Raw genomic sequence first — 23,384 nt, forward strand, 5'->3', positions numbered from 1 at the left:
ATGTACTCGTGGGCAAATGTAGAGTGTATATATTAAAACAGTCATTAAACTATAAACATAAATAAAAAGAAGAATCTAAGCAATCCAGTACCAGATCTTCTCAATAAAATTCCTAGGTATTGGTTCGGGCGAAGTTGCATCTTCTTCTTCAACCAAATCTAACCCAGTAACTAAATCAATTTTTTCAATGGGTATAAACCAATTTTTGATATTATGCACCTTGTATTCATAAATTCTGTGTCCGAAATACAAAACAAGAATGATTGGAAACGTAATATAGGCTGCCAAGAAGTCCCCAATGTTGAAATCAAGGAATACGGCATACCCGTTGGTTATCGTGATAAGCGAAATGACGAACAAAACATAATAAGCACCATATGGCTGCAATGGAGTCCTGAATGTAACTCTGTCGTGGAGATTATGGTGATCAATTGCCTTTCTCCATCTCAAGTAAGCCCAAGTAACTGTAAGCCAGGAAATGAAACCAGACATGGTAGAAATGTTGGAAAACCAGGTGAAAACTGTAGCAGCAGCAGATGAACAGTTCAAATAGGAAAGGAATCCAAATGAAGACGAAGCAGCCACGGCATAGTATGGAACACCAAATCTGTTAACCGTGGTGAAGATCCTTGGAGCCGACCCTCTTTGGGCAATGGAGAATAACGCTCTGGAAGACGAGTACAAGAACGAGTTACCAGCCGAAGTAGCAGAAGTCAAAATGACAGCGTTAATAATATGGTTCAACACTGGAATACCGGCATTTTGAATACCAATGACAAATGGAGAACCAGAAGCATCATTAGTACCGGCATTGATCAACTTCTTGTCATTAGAACTGACAATAACCCCGATGATCAACGTACCAAGCACGTAGAAGAAGGCCAATCTGTAAATAAATCTACGAGCAGCCTTTGGCAAGTTTCTTCTTGGTTTATAACATTCACCACCAGCAGTAGAAACCAATTCTGGAGAACAAATGAATGCAAACCCAGATTTAATCAACGCAGTCCAGAAACCCAAGAATCTACCTGTGGAGCCCTTAACAAGATGTTCCTTGAATGCATCGTGCTTCCAGTATCTGAACCCTAAACGGTCGTGGTTTGGACCACCACCAAAGAAAAGAACAACACCCAAGATAATCAATCCCATTAATGCAAACAACTTAATAGATGCAAACCAGAATTCAGATTCCCCAAAAAACTTAACCGAGATAAGATTAAGGGAAATCATAAGGGCTAACAAAATGGTGATCCATACCGCAATATTAACCTTTGTGGTCCAGTATTGGATAACCAAAGCAGCAGCTGTGATTTCAGCAGCAACCAATATACTGAATGCATACCAGTAGTTGTAACCGATAGCAAACCCAAATGAGTGAGACAAATAATCATTAACAAATGCTTGGGGACCATTACCGGGCAAAGGCAAGAAAGTAGTCATTTCCGCCAACATCTGCATGACGAAATAGATAACTGTAGACATAATACAATAGGCAAGGAATAAAGAAGCAGGACCACAGCTGGTCAACACCACAGAAGAACCAACAAATAAACCAGTACCAATGGCACCACCAATAGCAATCAATTGGACGTGTCTAGACTTTAATCCTCTTTCAAGCGTCTTTTCTTGGTACTCGAGATCAGAACCGGATCCTGATGATATGATTTCATGTATATTTCCCGCTTTTTCATCGACGTCAACCACCCTTGAGTTTGAAATGGATATGGAGAGATTAACGTCGTTCCCTCTGACGATACTCATATGATGTGGAGAAGCCATCTTGGTGAAATTAGCAGCTAATTATGAGAGATGTAACTAATGAAAAAGAAATAGAAGGAATTTGAAATTGAAACAGACTGGGGAAAGTCTGGGGGGTATTTATATCGTGTACCCAAAAAATGTTGGAACAATTCCTTCAGAGTCCCACCCATTGTACTAGTGATTAAGTATGATCCAGAAATTATGCATAGAGAAATTATGCAGCGAGAGATATTTTTTTTACCAAAGATTATTTTAAAGTACAGTTACTAAATGGAAGAGAGAAACGTAAAAAATATTAATAAAAAAAAAAAGAAATAAGAAAATAAACGCTTAATTTTTTTTATGCTACCCCAAATGTATTGTCGTTTCTTATCTGAATGTGTGGCAAAACGAAAATGCCCTACTCCGATGTGAGATATTATTTACTTGAGATCATTGTTCTTAATAAGGGAGTTTGAACCTGATGTGACTAATAGATATGGTACAACTATAGATATGATCTAGATTTGATAGTAGCATTGCACAATTTTTAGATAAGGAGTTTAGTATAGGAATTTAGTGTAGCAATTTAGTGTCTCAAGATTAATCCGAGATAACGTCGCCAATCATTACTCTGAGAACAAGTCTGCGAAAAGCAGAAAATGTCTTGTAGGCCTGGATATTTTGAAATACCCCAACTTCTCCACCTTTTCGTATTTTGTGGTAGGGATCAGATCCATTAGCCCTGGTATCCTTGTCACCCAATCATATGAACCTCTTTTTACGCGGTGTTTGTCTTGGAATTTGTAAATGTGAATGTCAGTGACAATGAAATTTAAGTTTCAAACGCCGTATGAATTCAAAAAAAAAAAAGAATACAAATTTTTTGGATAAAGAAAATAATTTGTTAAAAAATACTTTGCAACTTTAATGCGTATTTAAAAAAAAATTAACGGTTTCTCTTTATGTAACACCACGGCGATTATGATTCCGGCAAACGTAACTAGGTCGAGGCTAATTGCCTTAACTACCCATTTAAGAATCGACGATTGAGACAAGGTCCAACCAGTTTACAAAATACGGTCTAGAAATCTCGTCTTTGTGTGTCCACCTAAAAAAAAATTAGATTAAGGCTTGCCTACTTCATATCTTTCAGTTCAGATAACTTCTCGATGAGGTACGATACTATTTTGAAGAGGGGCAGATGATGAAACGATTCTTTGTATTTACATAATTACCCCCTCACATTGCGTTTTTAGTTTCTCACGGAAAAGAAAAGCGAGCGAGCTTTTTTTTTTACTCGGTGGTTAATCTCAAGCGAGCATTGTCTGATTTGTTTGAAAAGTTACGAGATAGTGATGGGGCTATCAGAATGTTTGGAAGTTTTGCTATCAAATCATTAACAGTATCGCCTTGATAAGAAAAATAAACGGCTGCATATTGTTGCAGGTTCTGGCTGAACTTAGCTGATATAAATCTTGAATATTCAAGATACATCAGTGACCACTTGGCTGATTATTATTTTTTTTCTTTGATTTTCCAGCCAACTCTTGTTGTTACATCAGCTAATGCAGTAGGTTTCAGGTACATTCATCAATGCTCAAAAAAAAAAATATTAATACACTTGAAAGAATAATGAATGAATTGAATTCAATGATAGCCGCTTACGGCTTTTACATGTTTCCTAATTTGAGTTTGCCGTAGATTTCAAATACAAACTAGGTTCGAAGGAATATATCCTAGATGTGGTGGTCATCTTTGACACAAACTTTAGGAATATTCCCCACTCTTGTGCCTTTCTTAAACTTCGCCTTGTCATGCTTTAAGGTTTATAATTACCCAATATAGCAACTTAGATATCAACGTTTTGTGTTTAAATAACTTCTTATGTAATGGCTGTACGTGATCAATTTCGGCGAAACTAACAATTAATTAATTACAATCGCAAGTTTATAGGTGAACACTTATTCAAGTGCTGTAGCAATAGCTACCATTTTTTGTCCTGCATGTACTATGGGAAATTGTGGGGTAGTCCTCTCCCCCTCTCCCATGACACGAGCTTGCAGTAAGCACATCAAGAATAAGTAACAACAGTCACCTGTATGGCATCGTAGCGCTATTCGATAAGAAGTACATAAATGAATATAAACCATTTGAAACAATAGTATACGTGTTGAGGCAAAAAAAAAAAAGTGGCTTAACTTCCATAGCTTATCTCTGGAAGAAAAAAAAAATGTACCTGAAAATAAGCATCCCCCAAAAATCTCGCACATTTTACTTTAAACAGACAAAAAAATATTTGCAGCTCCGTTCAAGTGAAAACTTAATTTTTCCAAATCATACAAGATATATTGTTGAACACCAAGATGAAAGAAGTGGACAGAGCAAAAAGAAATGGTCCCTAGCAGGATCGAACTGCTGATCTTGGCGTTATTAGCACCACGCCTTAACCAACTGGGCCAAGGGACCTTTACGATGAAACCATCCGATCCTACTGCATGTCTGGTGAGAATGAAATGAGTACAGATTTCAAGTTTGAGTTTGGTCTTTTATAAAGCATTTTACGAGCTAGTGTGATGTTTAACACAGTATATAACCTTTGTACTTCAATACTGTGTCTGTTTCGTCTCAATTTTTAATGTGCCGGGTTTATTAATTTATGGAGGATTCTGGCCCAAATTTGAGCAAATATTCTCAAACTAACAAAACAAATTCTTCAATATGTAGTCCAAAACCAATAAAATATATATCAAGAGACCAAATATACTTCCATGATAGTTATTAAAGGGGTTCAAGCGGAATATCAACTTTCATTTTCCTTTATTTGAATTGTTTCGTGTCGGAGAGACCAGAAAGTCAAATAAAGGAATAAGAAATACCTTGCCAACTCAGAGAGCTAAATGTTGATTACTAGAATATGTTATATTGCTCTGTTGTAAGAGAGTGCCACCTGCTCCCCCCTCTCCCCTAATATTCTGTAACATAATTCTGGCTCAGATTTTTCGATCAAAAAAAGTGGCGGGACGAAAAACAAACACCTGTTTGCAACCGACATACTACTCCTTAAAACACCAATACAATGTCTTCAGTCAAGAATAGGAACGGTTATATGATGTCTTGTTCAACTTACACTGACAATGAAAACCATTTCCTTGTTGATTCCCGCTATGAAATCATTAAAGTATTAGGTAAAGGTTCATATGGAGTTGTTTGTTTAGCTATAGACGCCAAGAGTTTGAATTCCGGTCATGAACACAAGATTGCTATCAAAAAAGTGACAAAGATCTTCAACAAGGATATACTATTAATTAGAGCTATCAGAGAGCTTAAATTCATGAAGTTCTTTCGAGGTCATAAAAATGTAAGTACTAGCGTGGTTGTCACACACAAAAAAAGGGGAACTATATTACTAACATGGAATTAGATTTCGACTTTGATCGACTTGGATGTTGTGTACGTCAAACCGTATGATGGATTATACTGCTTTCAAGAGTTGGCAGATTTGGATTTGGCAAGAGTGTTGTATTCCAATGTTCAATTCTCCGAGTTTCATATTCAAAATTTTATGTACCAAATCATGTGTGGAATCAAATACATTCATTCAGCCGATGTCATACATCGAGATTTAAAACCCGGTAATATATTAGTGACTACACAGGGGATTCTCAAGATTTGTGATTTTGGATTGGCACGAGGAATTAATCCAAAATACTTCAAGAATCGTTCTGCTACAATCACGAACTATGTTGCTACGAGATGGTATCGGGCACCCGAATTAATCTTGTCAACCAAGAATTACACAAAAGCGGTTGATATCTGGGCGGCTGGGTGTATTCTTGGAGAATTGTTTGGGAGACGACCATTATTTCCCGGCAAGAATCTGAATGAACAAATCCATGAGTTGTTCAAGATCTTGGGCAATCCTCCATTGGATACGGTTAAAAAATACAACTGGAAAGTGGAGGGGTTGCTCTGGGTTAAGTACAAACCTGTAAAGTGGAAAAGCTTATACCCGTTTGCTCCGCATGAGGCAATTAATTTGTTAGAAAAGTTATTACAATGGGATTACAAAAAAAGATTAGAGGTGGAGCAAATCCTCGGCCATGCATTTTTCAGAAATACGAGAAATGCCTCGGACGAACCTGTATCTAAGGAATTGTTTGATTTTAGTTTTGAAGGGCGTGCCAACAATATTTCACAACTAAAGGACTTGTTAGAGCTCGAAGTTAAGCATTTCAAAGATACTTGCAAGGTCGGACTTGACGGATAGAGAAACCCATAACCCAAGAAAAAGTAATTTTAAGTTTTGCAACATGAAGCAATTTATCATGTGCACACACTGGGAATAGGATGTTAATTAGTACAAAAAAAAAGAGCAATCACATGATGAAAATGGGTCAGGTCCGGTTATTGTTTAAATAATAACATTTGGTTGCATAATGCCTGATCTAACAAAGAAAACTACAGTATAAATAGCGATCGATAAGTCTGGAAAGTTGTACTTTTGGTTTCAGAAATCAGCACAACACAACACAACATAGCAAGAATGGTTCTTAAAAGACATCCAGATTTCGAGATTATTAAATTCGTCTTAAAGGTCGAAGGTCAGGACCCAGTTGATGTGCCGGTAAAAGATGTTGATAGCATTCACATTAAGATCCCAGGTGGTAAGAAGTATATTATGGAAATGCATTTCGTGATTATGAATAGAAAACTTGAGAACTTTAGATATATCCAAGTGGTTAAGAAGGCTGGAATTACTGTTAGAACTAGAGAAGTTGAAATTGGTAGTTATGAACCAGGAGATGAAGTGTATGTTAAGAAGTTCCCAGAAGATGATAGTCCAGGTGGGTTCTTCCTGAGAGGTCACTACGGTGCCAACTCCACCTATTATGCTGGTGACGAAATGTTAGTTTCCAACGACTGGACTCTTGAAATTGTTAAATAGGCGTTTTATATAGATGTGATACCCGTTTTCTATGTCTTTTCTTGAATATAAAGTTTTTATGATAAATGCAACTTAGACTTTTTTTCCCCACATTGTACATAAGCTTGCCGAGTCCAACATATATTTTCTAACAATTAAACAATGCCACATCTTTGTGTCAAGGAAAATGTTTCCTAATTAAGGAATAACTGAGTCACATTGGAAACAACACTGGCAAAGATCTTCCGATGTCCATGTATTAGAGAAATCTTTTTGTTGCAGTATCTTGTTTTAGTTGAATTATTCGTAATAGTATCTCGTAAACTACCGGAGTTATAATCTGTCAAACTATTAGACAAATATATTACCTTTCGTGCATAAACACCATAAATCACAATATTCTTTAAATTAAAGTTGGCAGAGGAGGGAGGAGGAGATGATAGCCTTGTTAACTTGAAAGCTAATTATGTTGACCTACGTCACTATGACGATGACTGCTGACAAGCCTGATTTTGAGGAGGCTTTTTTTTTTTTGGTATTACCGCTTTCAGCAAGGTTGCGGAATGGTGCGGTGATTTCCCTTTTTGGTGATGACGAAAGTGAAATCCGTTGCCTCCCTAAATTACACCGCATATAGTCTCCTTTTGTGTTAGCTGGTAGAAGTGAACCTAAAATCTTGAAGAATATTACAATGAATGTAAGATCAGCTACACATGCTGGTTCATGGTATACCAACAGCCCCACTAAACTAAGAGCCCAGTTGGATTCATTTTTCGAAAAGGCAAAGAGAAATGAAAAGACGATACATGGACCAATAGCAAATGACAGCATTCCTGGAGCTCGGATTCTTATTGGCCCTCATGCCGGGTATGCATATTCCGGTGAGCGATTAGCAGAAACATTTACTGCATGGGATACATCCAAAGTGAAGCGGGTGTTTTTATTGGGTCCTTCCCACCACGTCTATTTCAGAAATTACGCCTTGGTGTCATCTTTTGACAGTTATGCAACGCCATTTGGAGAGATTCCCGTGGATAAAGAAACCATATCCAAGCTTCTCAGGAAGGAATCCAAGTTTGACAGTCGCGATGCCGTGTTTAAGTTGATGTCTGAAGAAGTTGACGAGGATGAACATTCATTCGAGATGCACGCCCCTTTTATTCACTATCGAGGCGAGAAAGCTCCATTGGGGATGCCCAAGATCATACCTATTATGATTAGTGGCATGGATGAGAAGTTGAATGAAGATATAGTCGAGTGTTTACTTCCATATATGGACCACGAAGAAAACCATTTCATCATTAGTTCCGACTTTTGTCATTGGGGGTCACGATTTTCATATACCAAGTACTTGAATACAGAAGACACTAGTTTGAAAACCGTGGGCCATGATTTGTACCTGTTGGGGACATTCAACAAACCCAAGGAGTTGGAAATTTACAAGTCTATTGAATTGTTGGATAGAATGGCGCTTGATATTGCTACCAAGGGGTCATCCAGGGATTGGCAAGAGTATATAAAGATCACAGGCAATACCATCTGTGGCCAAAAGCCGATTTCAATTGTGTTAAGGTTAGTTGAAGAGTATCACAAGAAGGCGCCTCGTTCTTCTCCTGTGGATGGAGTTTTCAATTGGATTGGGTATTCCCAGAGTAATCCTGTGAGAAGAAGTGGTGAGAGTAGTGTTTCTTATGCTTCTGGTTACGTTCAGTTATGAGTTTATGATAGGTTTATTTATGATTTAGGAGATACAAAATGTTGATAGCTTTAGGTTTAGTCTTCAGTTTTGTTTTAGTTTCATACATGTCGGTATAAGGATGTTGTCTTTGTAGTTGGTTAAAGCTTCTTTTTCACTATGTGTAGTTTGTTGATTTAATTGCCGACATTACGCGCTTTGCTTGAAAAAAATGATCCGCAAATTGTAGGCACCACTTTATGCCAACATACCCCAACCGAACCCACCAGTACCATGAGCGACGGTAAGCTATTCTCAAAGTCCAAAAGTGCAGAGTTGCGTGCTGAGTTGGATCAGGCTTTCAAAAAGTCCAAACCAATAACTCGGATCAAGAGCACCCTACGCAAGGTGTTGGCCAATATAATCTTGAACAACCAGGAGATTGTCAATTTGATGCCCGACATAGTCCCCCTTTTGAAATACGAGGATCTAGAAATACGGAAGCTATGTTTGGAGTATATTGTTACATATGCTCCTGTCAGCGAAGATTCCGTGAATTCCATTCCGTACTTGGATCGCTTCAAACATGACACATCCCCTATTCTACGTGGCTTAGCATTAAAGACCATGTCCAGTATAAACAAAAAAGAGTTTATAAACTTGACTATTGAGTCACTAGATGATCTGTTGCAAGATCCTGATCCTCATGTCCGTAAGATTGCCGCGTATGCTGTGGCCAGATTGTATCGCCATGATCCAGCAGCAACTGAAAAGGCAAACCTAGTGGAGAAATTAAACCATTTGCTTTATGATAATAACCAGACGGTCGTTTCGAATGCATTGGCAGCATTGAATTCCGTCACTGACGTAAGCAAATCCTTGAATTTAACCATTGACAAATCTCATGCACTTACTTTGGTATCTCTACTTGCATCAGCAAATGAATGGAACCAAATATATTTGATAAATTCACTAATGTCATATGTCCCGCAGAGCGAAGATGAAGCTATTGATATGGTTGAAGCCATCCTTCCTTCTTTACAGCATGAGAATTCATCAGTGGTTTTGAATGCAATCAAAGCTATCATCTACTACTGCAATTACGCCAAGAATCCCGAATTACATTTACCAGTATTGCCCAAGAGGTTAGGAACTTCTTTAGTATCATTATTATCCAAGCCAGATGAAACACAGTTTGTCGTGTTGCGAAACGTTATCTTGTTACTTTTAGGAAGGAAAGACCTAGTCTATCTAGACGTGGAAATGTTTTATTGTCGATTTGACGATCCAATATACGTCAAAGATACCAAATTAGAAATCATATACTTGTTGGCCAATGAATCCAATGTTGGTCTGGTTCTTCGTGAACTTGAAGAATACGCCACTGAAATCGATGTGCCTATGGCCAGAAAGGCGATACGTGCATTTGGGAATTTAGCAATCAAACTAGAAAATGCGGCCGATTTATGTGTCGAGGTCATTTGTGATATTGTGTCCCATGGAGTATCATACATTGTTCAAGAGGCTGCGATTGTCATAAAGAACATTTTAAGAAAGTATCCGGGCCGATTCGAGTTTGCCATCGAGGAATTAATCAAACACCATCACTTGATTGATGAACCTGATGCAAAAACTTCCTTAATTTGGATTGTAGGTCAATATTGTGAGAATATCGCTGATCCAGAATCTATTTTACAGGATTTCATATCTACATTCAAAGATGATCCTGAAGAAGTTCAATATGCAACCTTGACCACGGCAACAAAGTATTACTTGAAATTTCCAACCAAGGGAGAATCAATTGTTTTACAAGTGTTAAAATGGGCCACGGAAGAAGTCAACAATCCAGACATTAGAGATAGAGGATACATATACTGGCGACTCTTGTCTTCCGAATATGCCAGTGGACCTAATGGAGAATTCCAAGAAAACACCAAGAAAGTGATATTAAACAGCAATCCTATAATTTCTTCCGATAACGACAACATCAACCCTGAGATTCTTGATGAATTAGAATTGAATATTGGTTCATTGGCATCTATCTATTTAAAACCAGTGCAAAGTGTTTTCCGAATGTCGAAAAGAAAACAACTACCACCGGGCCCTACACTTCAGCCAAGAGTTCGAAACAAACCAAAAGAAAACGGGGAACACACGGGAAGCACTACTCTGAGGGCAAGCTCACCCGCCGTGGATTTGATGAGACGAAAATCATATAGACGATCAAACAGTGACAATGTTTCGCAATCAATGAGAAGTTTATCGATAGAGGCCAACGAATCGCCGGTTAGAAAGGACAATTTGGCAAAGAGATTATCTAAGCGTGCATCATTTATACGAACTAGAATGTCTAGCAAGTCCTAAATAAATATTATACTCCTGTAAAACACCTTCTGTTTCTCGTGACTTGTAGGATTTTCACATCGGGCGAGAACTTCACGTTGGATGAGCTTTCAACAATTGTATCCGTGTTCACATCGGGCATATTAAACTCGGGTCCATCAGGAACCTCGTCCTTAAGTATGTCCAAATCTTTGCCTAGGATGGATCCAAGAACAAGAATAGCGCCTGGTTTCGAAATGACTTTCATTTGCTCTCGACAATCACTACTTATGATACAAAGGGGACACCCCCATTCACAAAGACAATTCTTGACTCGTTTAAACGTAGCATGTAGTATAGCATCAATACATTCATATGATTTATACGAGATTCCTGATCCCAATTTCCCCCCTTTCGTATCATAAAAGATCAATCGTGCTGGACGTTTCCTGGAAGATTCCCGACCCGAGAATTCTTTAGTTGGCGCTTTGCATTCAGTTGCAAGTTCCAATGTGCCAATAGTAGCTCCTTTGTCAGGAGATCCATTGATGAAAATAGGAAGCATGTTCATGATGGCATGTTCGGAGGCATGCACGGCACCGGCTGCCGACAATTGTTTACCTTCAAGGATTTTCAACACTTGACGAGGAACATTGATCCAAAACCCTTTGGCATGCATTATAACTGGTGGGTTCTTGACTTCCACAGCCTCAATTATCTCTTCACGACGATTCACTTTGAAAAATCCAAACACTTTCATGGTGATTTTGATTTTGCCAAAAAATGCCGGGATGTCTAATGGTTGTGGATGTTCCATAGGGTATAATGGTTTAACCAGCTCGACTTCTTCTGGGTCTATGTCGGTGAAGTCTCGCTGCAGGGTCGTCCAATCAACATTAACCCGCTCGACTTTGGCATAGTGATCCTTGTGGTTGAATTCTTTAACGAGGTATTGCTGTCCTTGATGGAGGAAAATACCGCCTTCATAAAGCGTGAAACTTGTTCTTGACGCTTCAACTTCTTCAATTATTATGTTTCGATTGTTTGTAATATCAACCACGGCAAATTGAACTTCTTCCACCGCCCGAATTTGCACAAGGTTATGAGGTTTAGGCAAGAACAGTGGATGTGGCTTGTATTTTCCATCATTATCTAATAGTAAATGCGACTCTACGAGTTGGGAATACATTTTGAAAGAACCACCTGGGAGGATCCACTTGAAGTCGTTTTGTAAATCAATAGCTTCTTCATATGCCGCACATTGCAAATGCCGTTCCAAGATTAACGAACTTGAATCCATATTTCTTAACCCCTGTACACATAATTCTTCATATGTTCGATCAACAAGTTCCAATGGGTTATCTAGATAATACTGATCCAAGGGATTACGACCAGGCACGAAAATCGCAAGACTTCCACTGGTTCGGTGACCCCTCCCTGCCCGTCCAAACTGTTGATGCAAGTTCAGTTTCAGCATGGGGAACCCACAACATATAACCACATCCAAATCAGATAAATCAATCCCTAATTCTAATGCATTAGTGGCGATGATAGCCCGTAATTGTCCATCAAACATTTTTCGTTCAATGATTCGACGATCAGATTTGCTATACCCTCCACGATATGCCAATATGTCACTTTGATCTATTCCTGATTTTGAGAAAGAAGTGTTTTGAAGTAGATACCGTACTTCCTTCATTAACATTTCACATACCACTCGAATGGGACAGAATACAATAGCCTTGATCTCTTTATATGCCGATAATAAACTTAGCAATACTTTTGCCAGTTCTGCAATCATACCTACTCGAGGAGCCATTGGACTATTACTGTCTGTCTTTTGTTTATCACCTCGCTTATTCATTAGTAATGGAGGATTCCATACCACTAATTTCTTTTCACAATGCGGACTTCCATCTTGAGCGACATGAACCACAGTGTCCTCTTGACTCAATGAGCAAACTGCTCGAAAATGAGACACGGGATTCTGAATGGTAGCCGAACACGAAACAAACCGAACTGGTTTATCGCCAGGACTCAACATGTGGTTGATTCTTTGTAATCTCCCCATGACAAAACTAACATTAATCCCAAAAGTACCGCGATATACATGCAATTCATCCATGACGACAAACTTCAACTGAGTGAGGAATTCCTTCCATGGACCATAGTGATTCTTGGGGAGAATCGATGCGTGGATTGTGTCGGGATTCGTAAATAGGATGTCCGATTCCTTCATGATTTGCTCTCGTTCTTTAAATGGTGTGTCTCCATCGTATGCATTGACTGTAATGGGTCGCTTAAGGTTGGGGATATACTTGATAAAATCGCGGAGATGTCGTAATTGATCTTGTGCTAGGGCCTTGGTGGGGAAAATAAAGAATGCTGTGGAGTATCGCGTTTTTAGCCCCGATTGGATATCCCATAGTATAGCGTTAAGCATAGGGATTTGATAAATTAAAGATTTACCTGATGCCGTGGGTGTACTTACAATGACATGAGAATCATTAGATAGAAGATTTTCTAAAGCCATTGTTTGATGCGTATAAAGTCCTTCATCTATGGAAATGCCTTTGGCAGCGAGTAACGCTTGTTTAAGATCAGGATGAATAGTATCTGATACTCGTGCAGACAATTGATTATATTCTGGTCCCTTTGCTTGATCTAACGTCTGTACAATTGCAATTTGATCTTGATAAATACGAGAATCTTTTAAAGCTTGAATCATTTCATCTGAAGATAAGTCCATTGTCAGTTCTTGGATGATCTCGTCTTTTTCTTGAACGTCTTCTATTATATCTGTCAAATGAGGTGGTTCAGGAATGAGTTTATTTGCTTTGGCGAGCAACTTCTCTTCAGCAAGAGAATACTTCAGTTGACCATGAAATTGATCAATGTATTCCTTAATAAGTTCAATAAACTTTCCATTTCTACTATTAATCAAGTGAATAAGTTGTGAATGAGTAAGTGGTGTCAAATTGTAAGCAGAACTAGAAAGGAAAAACTCCCTACGTTGATCATGGTCAAAATCGACCCCTTGTTCATACCTCACCCTCTTTTTGCCCTTCACTGCTGCAGCTATACTATGTAGCTTTGCATCTTGGAAATCGAAAATTAGGATATGCTTAGAATGATGTTCATGTTCATCAGGGAGTTTGTCGGCTATGGGTGTCTGCTGGTATCCTTTATATGGATCAATCTTGACTTCTTCTATGAATGACAATTGCACTTGGTTTTCATCAACATAGTCAAAAAAGATTTCACCTGGTGGGAATATCAGTTTGATGATGACTAGATCGAGGGGTATGATTGTATTGTTTAATTTCTGGAGTAGTTCAATGGATGGGATGATATTACGTGAATGTGAAGATAGGAACGTTAGATGCGTATTGATCTGGAAGAATATTTGTGCTAGACGGGTGAAAAACGGGGGCCATTCGGATGGAATGGATACTGAAGATTGATTCATATCATTGTGTTGACAACAAAGAGCAAACCAAAGCAATCCAAACTATTTTTCGGGTATAGTAATATTCGATGGGGGGTGTGTGGAACGAAAGAAATATAAGGAGGCGCATAAATACGCAATTGTTGCTGTCTGATTCAAAGATCTCAGATTTTGATCAATTCATCTTTTTCTTCAAGCAGGCAAGACATGTTCTCGAAATTGAAACTTTCACACAAGGGAGGCAAAGTGGAGGCTGCTGATCCAGCAGCTACTCCTGGACAACCACCATCCACCAGTCAAATCTACCAATCAAGAAAGAACTATGGTGTTAATTTCGGTGCTTGCTTTGTGTTGGAAAAATGGATTTACCACGATTTATTTATCAACGATAGCGGTGTTGATTGTGAATTGAAAGCAGTCAAGGATTTAGTGGATAAGTATGGAGAAGAAGAAGCAAGAAACAGGTTTGAGAATCATTGGAATGAATACGCCAATGACGATGATTGGAACTGGTTAGTCGATCATGGAGCTAATTCAATTAGGTTGCCCATTGGATATTGGGATATTGACGGTGGTGCATATACTAGTGGGTTTAAGTTTGAAAAGTATAAGCACGTGTATGCCAATGCCTGGTCAATCATCAAGGAGAAGTACATTGAAGTAGCTGCAAAGCACAACATTTCTGTAATTGTAGATATCCATGGTTTACCATACGGTGCCAACAAATCTGATCATTCAGGCGAACCAGGGGAAAGTAAGTTTTGGGATAGTGAATCAGCTCAGCTCCAAATGGCTAAAGCGGTAGGATTTGTTGCTCAAGATTTAAGCAAGTATGAAAATATTGCTGGCATTCAAATTGTAAATGAAGCAGATTTTACCGATTCTACTAAGAAAAGATCCAAGTATTATTCTGCTGCTATTAACGAAATCCGTTCTCATGACAAGAAAGTCCCCATTGTTATTTCTGATGGTTGGTGGACTGACCAATGGGTTAAATGGGTTCAAGAGCAACAGAATGACTTGGGCCAAAATATTGGTGTAGTGATTGACCACCATTGTTATAGATGTTTTGATGATAAGGATAAACTGAAGGAACCACAGCAGATCATCAATGATTTACAGAATGATCTCTTGACAAACTTGTCAGAAGGTGGTAAATATGTTGATATCATGGTTGGGGAATATTCCTGCGTACTTGACACTGCCTCCTGGGATAAGATCGGTAACCATAACAGAGACGGATTAGTATGTGATTACGGAAGACGTCAAGGTGATTTAATGCAAGAACGTACCTGTGGTACTTATTTCTGGACATTCAAATTCCAATCTGGTAATGGTGGTGAATGGGATTTTAAAACCATGACTGAAAAAGGTGCATTGTCCCCACCGCCAAAAATAGAACACGCCCCAGGCCAATCCGAATTCGATCAGGCTTTAGAATCAGCTTTTGAAGGGCATAAGAACTATTGGCATTCTGCTAATCCTAAAGAAAAATATGATCATGATAGATTTAAGGATGGGTTCACTACTGCTTGGGCTGATGCTGATGCGTTTGCTAAATTCCATGGGTCTAGAATCGGGAGAAAACAAGCTTGGAAACAAGCAAGATTGCAAGAACACGTTCATGCAAAAGGTAAGCTGAACTTTCTTTGGGAATGGGAACTGGGGTTCGATCAGGGGTTAGCTGGATATTACACTCATTGTAGTTAGTTTGTTAGTTAGTTTTATTTCAAATATATGTGTTTGGTTTTTGCAGTCATTACAGATTTGACCATTTCGCACGACCCTCGATTTTCCACTGACCCAGATTTCCGATAAAGGCAATTAGTAAAACAGTAAGTGGCAACACAACAAGAATCCACCACCATAGATGTACAATTAGAATCAGTATTATCCACATATAGGCATAACTCACAATGAAAACAATAGCGGAACTTAAATCAATAAGTTCAAATTTGGTAAAAGATACCATTGGTCATGCCAAGGGGTTCTCTCAATTAACCAATGCTCAAATTACATTACTACAGATATTCAACCATCAAATTAAGAACCTTTCAAGAATAGGATATTGCGATTACGAGGTTACGTATGTAGTTTATTTAACTGCGTCCCAACTTTTAAGTATGACCAAACGATTTGTAAACGATAAAAACAGGGAAATTTTTGAACAGATTGAAACGGCATTAGCTAATAAGAAACAGCAATTTGGAGAAGTGGAAACATTCATTCTGAATCAAGTTCTTACCCCTACTGGAGGAGCCGATCCACTCTTGCATAGATTTATGGAATTGCAAGGAAAACCGGAAACACACATGAATGGGAACTCATTAACCCATTTCAAATATAGAGATCAAATAACACCCCAGGAATTACACGAATTATTCAATCTGAAGAGTAGAGTTCTTCTTATTGACTACCGTCCCAAGAAAGATTTCCTTCACAATCATATAAACTACGAAGATATCGTACTTGTACAACCCAAACAAGTACAAAGTTTAACTTCAGAAGATACGGATTTGGAATTGGAACAGATACTAAAGGATAGTTTACCTTCTGATCAATTTGATAAATTTCAAAATAGACACAAGTATGACTTGATTGTGGTATATGATTTCAAATACGGCGGAGACAGATTTTCCAACCTAGCTGATGAACAACCCAACCCCTTTCTTGAATTTATTGATATTCTCATGTTTAGAAATAAGTATATTAGTTCTCGACCCAAGATATTACCGTGCTATCTTGCTGGTGGGATATTGAATTGGCATAAACAATTTGGAGACGAATCGATAGCACGATCACCAGTAGAGAATGGCAACAAGAGAGAAGAGAATCATAAACTGGATAATTATTTGACTAGTTTTGGGGACTATATATCGACAAACAAGGAGGTCAAGAATGAGCCTGTTCCATATATTAAACCAATGCATAGAAGAAATGGTAATCAATATGTTCCAGAACCAGTAAAGATTGTACCAAAGCCAGAACCAGTTTTCCCGCCAACTCCAAGATCAAGAGAGAGTACACCAACTCATACTGCTCCAGCTATACCAATCACAGCACCAACCCATACTACAGCAACCACAGCAGTCACTGCACCATTACCACAACAACAATTTTCACAATCTGAACCTAGTCGCCCACCGGCATTGCCAGCCAAAATACCAACTGTTCAAGGAATGGTACCATACACACCACCTGCATTACCCGAAAAGCCACCGGCGTATTCTATACAACAAGTACCCGCTTCTTCCTCTCCAGTGCCTGCCAAGAAATCTGATTTTCTTGATCTGTACACTACTGGGTTAGTCAACTTGGGTAATTCATGTTATATGAATTGTGTATTGCAATGTCTTGGAGCAACACCTCAACTAACAACTTTCTTCTTTCCCTCAAGCAGTGATTTATCTAATCCACAATTTAAACAGCATATCAACACTAATAACAAGCTAGGATCCAAGGGGATATTAACTGTTCAATTTGCAGAATTGCTATCGAACATGTTCAGTAGTAATGGAAAAGTATTTAATCCTAGTAAATTCAAGAAAATAATGGGATCTTTGTCTCCATCACGTCAGTTTGCAACATATGATCAACAAGATTGTATTGAATTTTTGATATTCTTGTTGGATACACTCCACGAAGATCTTAACCAAATGGCAATTCTAGACCCCCAGGAAAAGAAGATGATTTCAGAATTAACACCGGAACAGGAGAAGAGCAGGGAGACGTTGCCAATAAGGTTAGCATCTACTATTGAATGGGAACGGTACCTCAAGTTGAATTTTTCGGTCATTGTGGATTATTTCCAGGGACAGTTGCTTTCGCAGTTGAAGTGTTTGGAGTGTGGGTTCACCAGTACAACTTATAATTCATTTTCCATTCTTTCGTTACCGATTCCTGAGAAGCTTAACAAGTCGACCAAGGTACTGTTGCAGGATTGTTTGGAGGAGTTTACTACTATTGAGTTGTTGGATGATAATAACAAATGGCATTGTCCGAAATGTAAGCGATTCACGAAGCTGACTAAAAAGATTGCAATTACACGATTACCACAAGTGTTAATTATAAATTTCACACGATTTAAAATGACTCCCGACGGAAGATTCAACAAGCTCGAGACATTTGTGACATATCCTGTTTCTGAAGAACTAGACCTAACCAAGTATTGGCCGGATGTAGGCACATCCATAAACCCATCGCTTCCTAGCGTAATGAGTGTTGACAAGGAACGAGAAATGTTAAAGACGTTCCCCGTGCGTAATCAAGTTCCGCCATTCAAGTATCAATTGTTTGGAGTGGCTAATCATTTTGGGAATTTGACCACGGGACATTACACTTCGTATGTCAAGAAACATGGTCGTGGCTGGTGTTATTTTGATGATTCAAAGATTACATACAAGTGTTCCACGGATAAAGTGTTGAATAAGAATGCCTATTGTTTGTTCTTTCAGAGAGTATAGACTTATATAGAAATACTATAGGTTATCCATCCCACTAGCTTTGTTAGTTCGTTCACTCTATATAGTCACATCCTGAAATGACTTTGCTTCGATAACCTTTAACTTTGGATGAGTTCCAATCACATGCTTACTCACCCCGACCCAAAGCCAATCCACTTTATCATCGGGATCAATATTAATCTCCCCTTTAAACCCCTCGACAAAACTCCGATCATTCACGGTGATATTGGTAGTGAAATTAATAAACTCGTTAAAGATCGAAATTAACGACCAAAATTGAAGTTTTCGCAAACAAGCAACGACTAAACTAGTAACCTGGCCTCCATTCAAACAATGGATGTAAACTGGCTGGTGTTTTTTGTGTATCATGAAATTGATTGCCGTTAAAATGGTATGATATTCCAACGGTACTCCTCTTTTTTTGCCCTTACCGGCAGGCGCACATTCCAAATGGACAAGACGGATCTTGTGTTCATGGGCGAATTGGTAGAGTTTTGCGTCGGTTTCTAAGGTGATTGGGTTTGGGGTGAGGGAAATGATCGTTTTGAGCTGGAGGGTTTCGAGGAATGGGAGGTTGACTTCTCGTGGGTATGCTCCTCTGTATAAGTTTGCTTCTATTGAGTTGAACCTAAGTGGTGGAATCAATGGTTCCGGTATTAGTGACATGATCTATCTATATATGGTTGTGGTAAATGCTTGCTGAAAGAATGCTGTGGTACTCTCAAATTGTCTGTCTGATAAAAAAAAAAAAATAATAAAAAAAAAAGTCAGATTCTATATTTATTATACGCACCTATACAAGAGTTTTAATTATTAAGAATGGTGCTTAAGCTTTTACATCAACTTTGGCTTTTTACAATCTTCAACATTAGTAGCCAACACATCTTCAATCGACCATCTGGGAGGAACACCCTTTTCCTTACTACCCCCAGCAATACCACTACTAAACTTCAAGAAAATTAAATCACCAATTTCGTTAAATTTAGTCAAGACATAGTCTAAATCTTCCTTAGTCAAGGCGGAACTGACACATAATCTGGCACGGGCACTGATTAATGGAGTGGCTGGGTAACTAACAATGACAACTGCGATACCCATCTCATAAAGCATTCTGGAAACGGCAGGCATTTTGGCTGGTAAGAACAATAACACAGGGATAACTGGAGAATCATCAGCTCCATAAACAATAAATCCTAATTTCTTTAATCCAAGTCTAAGATAACGGGAGTTGAATGCAATTCTTTGTAATCTTTCTTGTCCTTCTCCTGGGTTCAATTCTCCCTTGATGATCTTCAATGAGGAAATGATTTGAGCCAACACTGGAGGGGGGACGACCTCAGAATATGATTGGGTAATATAGTTGATTCTCAATTTTTCAATAATGGCCTTGTCAGCAGCAATGTACCCACCGGTAGCCCCAAAGGACTTGGTGAATGTTCCCATTAATAAATCTATTCTGGCAGGGTCAATCGAGAAATAATCACAAACACCTCTACCTTCAGGACCCAAGGCACCAATAGAATGAGCTTCATCAACAAACAAATAACACTTGTACTTTTCCTTCAATTCAACAAGCTTGGGTAAATTACACATGTTACCTTCCATAGAATACAATCCTTCCACAGCAATAATGATTTTTTTCCAAGGTCTGTGGGTTTTAGGTTGACCTTGAGAAATTTGATTACGAAGCAACTTTTCCAAATCATTCATGTCATTATGTTTGAACACCTTGACTAATGCACCTGACAATCTAATACCAAAACGAATAGAAGCATGATTCAATTCATCACTAATCACCAAGGTCTTTGAATCAGCCAACGAGGCAAATAAATTGGCATTGGTTCCGTAACCTTGAGAGACAATAATCGCGTCTTCCTTACCGGCAAAATCGGCAATAATCTTTTCACAACGTTTATGTAAATCAGTGGTTCCACAATAAGTTCTTGGCGAACAACCAGAAGTACCGTATTCTTCAGTAATTTTCAAAGCATAATCAGTACAAACACCGGAGGATTGTGCGAATCCAAGGTAATTGTATGACGACAAATTGAGACATTCTTTGGAGGTACCATCGTAGAGGTATCCCGTTTTCCCCTCTCTAATCCTATTAAAACACTTGATATATCTACCAGGAGCACCATGGATAGGTCTTGCGAAACAATCATCAATTCTAGTCTTTAAACGACGAACATAGAAACTTTCAAACCCGTCATACCAAGGAGCATATCCATTCTTTTCAATCAAATCTTCGTACTCCTTAGGTTTAAAGATCTTACCAAAGAAATCTCGAATATGACCAATTATAATAAGGATTAAGTAACTTATATATGTGGCGATGTAGATAATGTATGGTGGTTCATCGTCGATCGGCATGGGCAACGGTTCACCTACGGGATGTTTGGAAACGTACAAGTAGTCATGGGAAGTCAACTTACCGTATTCCAAGTCGGCAAGGACCTCCTTGGGTCTATCGTCAGGGGGAGCATTGGGGATGTCTTTAGTATAGTGTTTGTCTTGCATATTCTATTAGCGAATGTATTAATCTATGAAACAGGTGTAATGTTGTAAAAGTGTTGTAAAAAAAAAAAGGGGTAAAAAAAAAATGAGCGAATGGCTGGTGGGAGGACAGTTGTGTACGACTTGTGAAACAGTCAGGTGGTAATGATTACTATAGCTCGGTTATACTTACAAGGCTGACTTGTATATTTGCTTGCTATATAGTAGTTGTGACGTGAGTGGCGTATGGTAGTAAAAAAGGTGGGCAGGTCGTGCGTGCAATGCTTGGTTGTCTTTTTTTTTGTTGTGTGTTTGTCTGGCGGGAAAACGATAAAATTTTTTTTTTTTTTCGCTTTGCTTTTTCTTTTTTTTTTTTTTTTTTTATTATTTTTTCGTTTTCCGTTTCTTTTTTTGGGTTTGTTCACCGCGGCATATTTTTATTACGCGTTATGTAATCGGTTGCAATTTTTTTATTTTATGGGTTCACACACGACTCGGCGTTTGCATCCTATACATATTTATACAAAGAGTAGGTTCTAGCGTCATCACCATGGAGTTTGATCATGTAGTCACATTTAGGTACTTCCCAATCCAAGTGTCCAATAGATAATACAGTAGTTGTTTCTGGCAAGTCGTTTTCTATAATATCATGGCATTTCATCATGACTTCTTCATCTTCCATACATGAAAATGCTTCATCGAGGATTAGCACCGTTGGTTGTTTGACGATTGCTCGTAAGAATAATGCAAGTTTCTGATCAGTCATACTAAGATCAATGAACTTGGTGTTACCGAATTTTTCTAATCTATCTTGGAATTGTGCGAGGTATTTCTTGGATTCCTCAGGGATACTCTCGGGCTTGCCCCTATATAAAAAGTTGGAGTTACCAACGTCCTTAGCAAGTCCATTGTAAATCACATCCAACATACTCTGGCTATGCTGTGGAACCAAGGCATGTAATTCAGGTGACGAGATACCAATGTGGTTGTTAACATCAAAGAACCCAACACCACAGCCAGTTTTTCTTAACTGGCCATTGACTTTGATTACAGATTTCCACGATTGAGGATGGTCACCTGTGATCAATGAAAGGATGGTAGTCTTTCCTGTTCCATTGTTACCGAGAATTCTCCATTTGCTTCCCTGAGGAATCTTCCAGTTAAAGTCTTTCAAAATGACTAATCCCTTGTAGGATACAGCGGCATTGTTAAATTCAATATGAATCGGCTCCTGCAAATCTTTGCTGGTAATTGGTTCCAACTGTGGTTTTTTGAGCGTATGGAACTTTTCATGCTCATGATGAATATTCTCTAATTGTCCCGCGTGTTTGTGATATTCGTCAGCGACCTCCAGGATTAACCCACCTACTTTCAACCCAGTGTCGTCAACATACCCCAAACTGTTGATCCAAGAAGGAATATCATCCTGAACTCTCAATCCGAGCACAATACTAATATCCAAGGTCTTACTCACATTATTCAATGCTTCACTGACAGATAACGTATTTGTTGGATCCAAACCTAAAAATGGATCATCAATGATTAACAAGCTTGGCTTTTCAATAAGGGATTTAGCGATTCTTGCACGACGTAATTGTCCGTTACTCAATGTGTTGATCCATTTGGAACGTAAATGCTTTAAATTGAACAAGTCCAACAAAACATCCACGTATTCCTCATTGACTTCCTTGTCCTTGTTGTTAAAATTGTTTAATCCGGTAACGTAATTCACCACTGAGTTGACATCATCGCTCCAATCCATTTCTCCCCGGTACGAATAAGTCTCATATCTCGCAGACATATGTACCTTGTCTAAACCGGAATTATCTCTAAAGTTGAGGAACTTCAATTGGGAAGTGTCAGTTAACAATGGGTAACTTCTTGATAACGGAGGATGAGATATGTACTCACCAGCCAAGACCTTCAAGAATAGAGTCTTTGATGGACCAGTGATAGTCCATAGGGAAGTAGCATCTTCAGAGCTAGGACGGAATATATTGAAATTCTTAATTGGGTTGGTAAACAAGAAGGGAGTTTTCAAGAGAGTATCTTTTTTGAACTTTGCGTTTTGAATTGCCAATAGACAATTCTTAAGTGCTGGTTTCGTCATTGGTTTAAGATGATGATGTTACAAGGGATGATGAGTAAAGATGTAAATTTTGAAATTTGAAATATCGGATCAGGACGAACGGACCGGTGTGCGAAAACCCAGGGCGGACCGGCGGGGGAAAAGGGGGACAGGGGAGGCGCTAGGCTGGTGCCATACACGAAGCTTTTATTTGTCATTACCTACTTTGTTTAATCATAGTATTA

At 38.6% G+C, this 23,384-nt stretch overlaps 12 protein-coding genes across 12 annotated transcripts; 6 read left to right on the plus strand and 6 right to left on the minus strand. All coding sequences in view use genetic code 12, as the record gives it.

The window, feature by feature from the left end:
* Positions 1–75: 75 nt before the first annotated feature.
* On the minus strand, positions 76–1,779 carry SPAPADRAFT_51185 (putative proline permease; the record flags this gene model as incomplete). Its single annotated transcript, XM_007375863.1, has 1 exon — positions 76–1,779. One exon carries the CDS (start codon positions 1,777–1,779, stop codon positions 76–78), a length of 1,704 nt encoding a protein of 567 aa, XP_007375925.1.
* Positions 1,780–2,709: 930 nt separating this feature from the next.
* SPAPADRAFT_61716 (uncharacterized protein) lies at positions 2,710–3,876 on the minus strand (the record flags this gene model as incomplete). The annotated part of the gene is made up of 1 exon (XM_007375864.1): positions 2,710–3,876. The coding sequence occupies one exon, from the start codon at positions 3,235–3,237 to the stop codon at positions 3,037–3,039; it is 201 nt and encodes a 66-aa protein (XP_007375926.1).
* A 943-nt stretch (positions 3,877–4,819) lies between these two features.
* Positions 4,820–6,010, plus strand: CSK1 (mitogen-activated protein kinase; the record flags this gene model as incomplete). The annotated part of the gene is made up of 2 exons (XM_007375865.1): positions 4,820–5,101; positions 5,165–6,010. The coding sequence occupies 2 exons, from the start codon at positions 4,820–4,822 to the stop codon at positions 6,008–6,010; spliced, it is 1,128 nt and encodes a 375-aa protein (XP_007375927.1).
* Positions 6,011–6,259: 249 nt separating this feature from the next.
* On the plus strand, positions 6,260–6,749 carry SPAPADRAFT_61717 (uncharacterized protein; the record flags this gene model as incomplete). Its single annotated transcript, XM_007375866.1, has 1 exon — positions 6,260–6,749. The coding sequence occupies one exon, from the start codon at positions 6,287–6,289 to the stop codon at positions 6,686–6,688; it is 402 nt and encodes a 133-aa protein (XP_007375928.1).
* A 544-nt stretch (positions 6,750–7,293) lies between these two features.
* Positions 7,294–8,567, plus strand: SPAPADRAFT_61718 (uncharacterized protein; the record flags this gene model as incomplete). Its single annotated transcript, XM_007375867.1, has 1 exon — positions 7,294–8,567. The coding sequence occupies one exon, from the start codon at positions 7,359–7,361 to the stop codon at positions 8,382–8,384; it is 1,026 nt and encodes a 341-aa protein (XP_007375929.1).
* Positions 8,568–8,636: 69 nt separating this feature from the next.
* On the plus strand, positions 8,637–10,706 carry SPAPADRAFT_139198 (uncharacterized protein; the record flags this gene model as incomplete). Its single annotated transcript, XM_007375868.1, has 1 exon — positions 8,637–10,706. The coding sequence occupies one exon, from the start codon at positions 8,637–8,639 to the stop codon at positions 10,704–10,706; it is 2,070 nt and encodes a 689-aa protein (XP_007375930.1).
* A 7-nt stretch (positions 10,707–10,713) lies between these two features.
* On the minus strand, positions 10,714–14,133 carry SPAPADRAFT_138093 (ATP-dependent 3'-5' DNA helicase; the record flags this gene model as incomplete). The annotated part of the gene is made up of 1 exon (XM_007375869.1): positions 10,714–14,133. One exon carries the CDS (start codon positions 14,131–14,133, stop codon positions 10,714–10,716), a length of 3,420 nt encoding a protein of 1,139 aa, XP_007375931.1.
* SPAPADRAFT_72018 (17-beta-hydroxysteroid dehydrogenase-like protein) lies at positions 14,075–15,874 on the plus strand (the record flags this gene model as incomplete). Its single annotated transcript, XM_007375870.1, has 1 exon — positions 14,075–15,874. The coding sequence occupies one exon, from the start codon at positions 14,320–14,322 to the stop codon at positions 15,820–15,822; it is 1,503 nt and encodes a 500-aa protein (XP_007375932.1).
* A 154-nt stretch (positions 15,875–16,028) lies between these two features.
* Positions 16,029–18,575, plus strand: DOA4 (ubiquitin-specific protease; the record flags this gene model as incomplete). The annotated part of the gene is made up of 1 exon (XM_007375871.1): positions 16,029–18,575. The coding sequence occupies one exon, from the start codon at positions 16,029–16,031 to the stop codon at positions 18,573–18,575; it is 2,547 nt and encodes an 848-aa protein (XP_007375933.1).
* A 57-nt stretch (positions 18,576–18,632) lies between these two features.
* On the minus strand, positions 18,633–19,241 carry OCA6 (protein-tyrosine-phosphatase; the record flags this gene model as incomplete). The annotated part of the gene is made up of 1 exon (XM_007375872.1): positions 18,633–19,241. One exon carries the CDS (start codon positions 19,239–19,241, stop codon positions 18,633–18,635), a length of 609 nt encoding a protein of 202 aa, XP_007375934.1.
* Positions 19,242–19,316: 75 nt separating this feature from the next.
* On the minus strand, positions 19,317–21,322 carry LCB2 (serine C-palmitoyltransferase; the record flags this gene model as incomplete). The annotated part of the gene is made up of 1 exon (XM_007375873.1): positions 19,317–21,322. One exon carries the CDS (start codon positions 21,093–21,095, stop codon positions 19,410–19,412), a length of 1,686 nt encoding a protein of 561 aa, XP_007375935.1.
* A 172-nt stretch (positions 21,323–21,494) lies between these two features.
* On the minus strand, positions 21,495–23,174 carry MODF (Modfp; the record flags this gene model as incomplete). Its single annotated transcript, XM_007375874.1, is given in 2 exon segments — positions 21,495–21,513; positions 21,526–23,174. 1 exon segment carries the CDS (start codon positions 22,870–22,872, stop codon positions 21,580–21,582), a length of 1,293 nt encoding a protein of 430 aa, XP_007375936.1.
* Between the last annotated feature and the right edge of the window lie 210 nt (positions 23,175–23,384).

Source organism: Spathaspora passalidarum (genome assembly GCF_000223485.1).
Source record: "Spathaspora passalidarum NRRL Y-27907 unplaced genomic scaffold SPAPAscaffold_4, whole genome shotgun sequence".
Lineage (NCBI taxonomy): Eukaryota > Fungi > Ascomycota > Pichiomycetes > Serinales > Debaryomycetaceae > Spathaspora > Spathaspora passalidarum.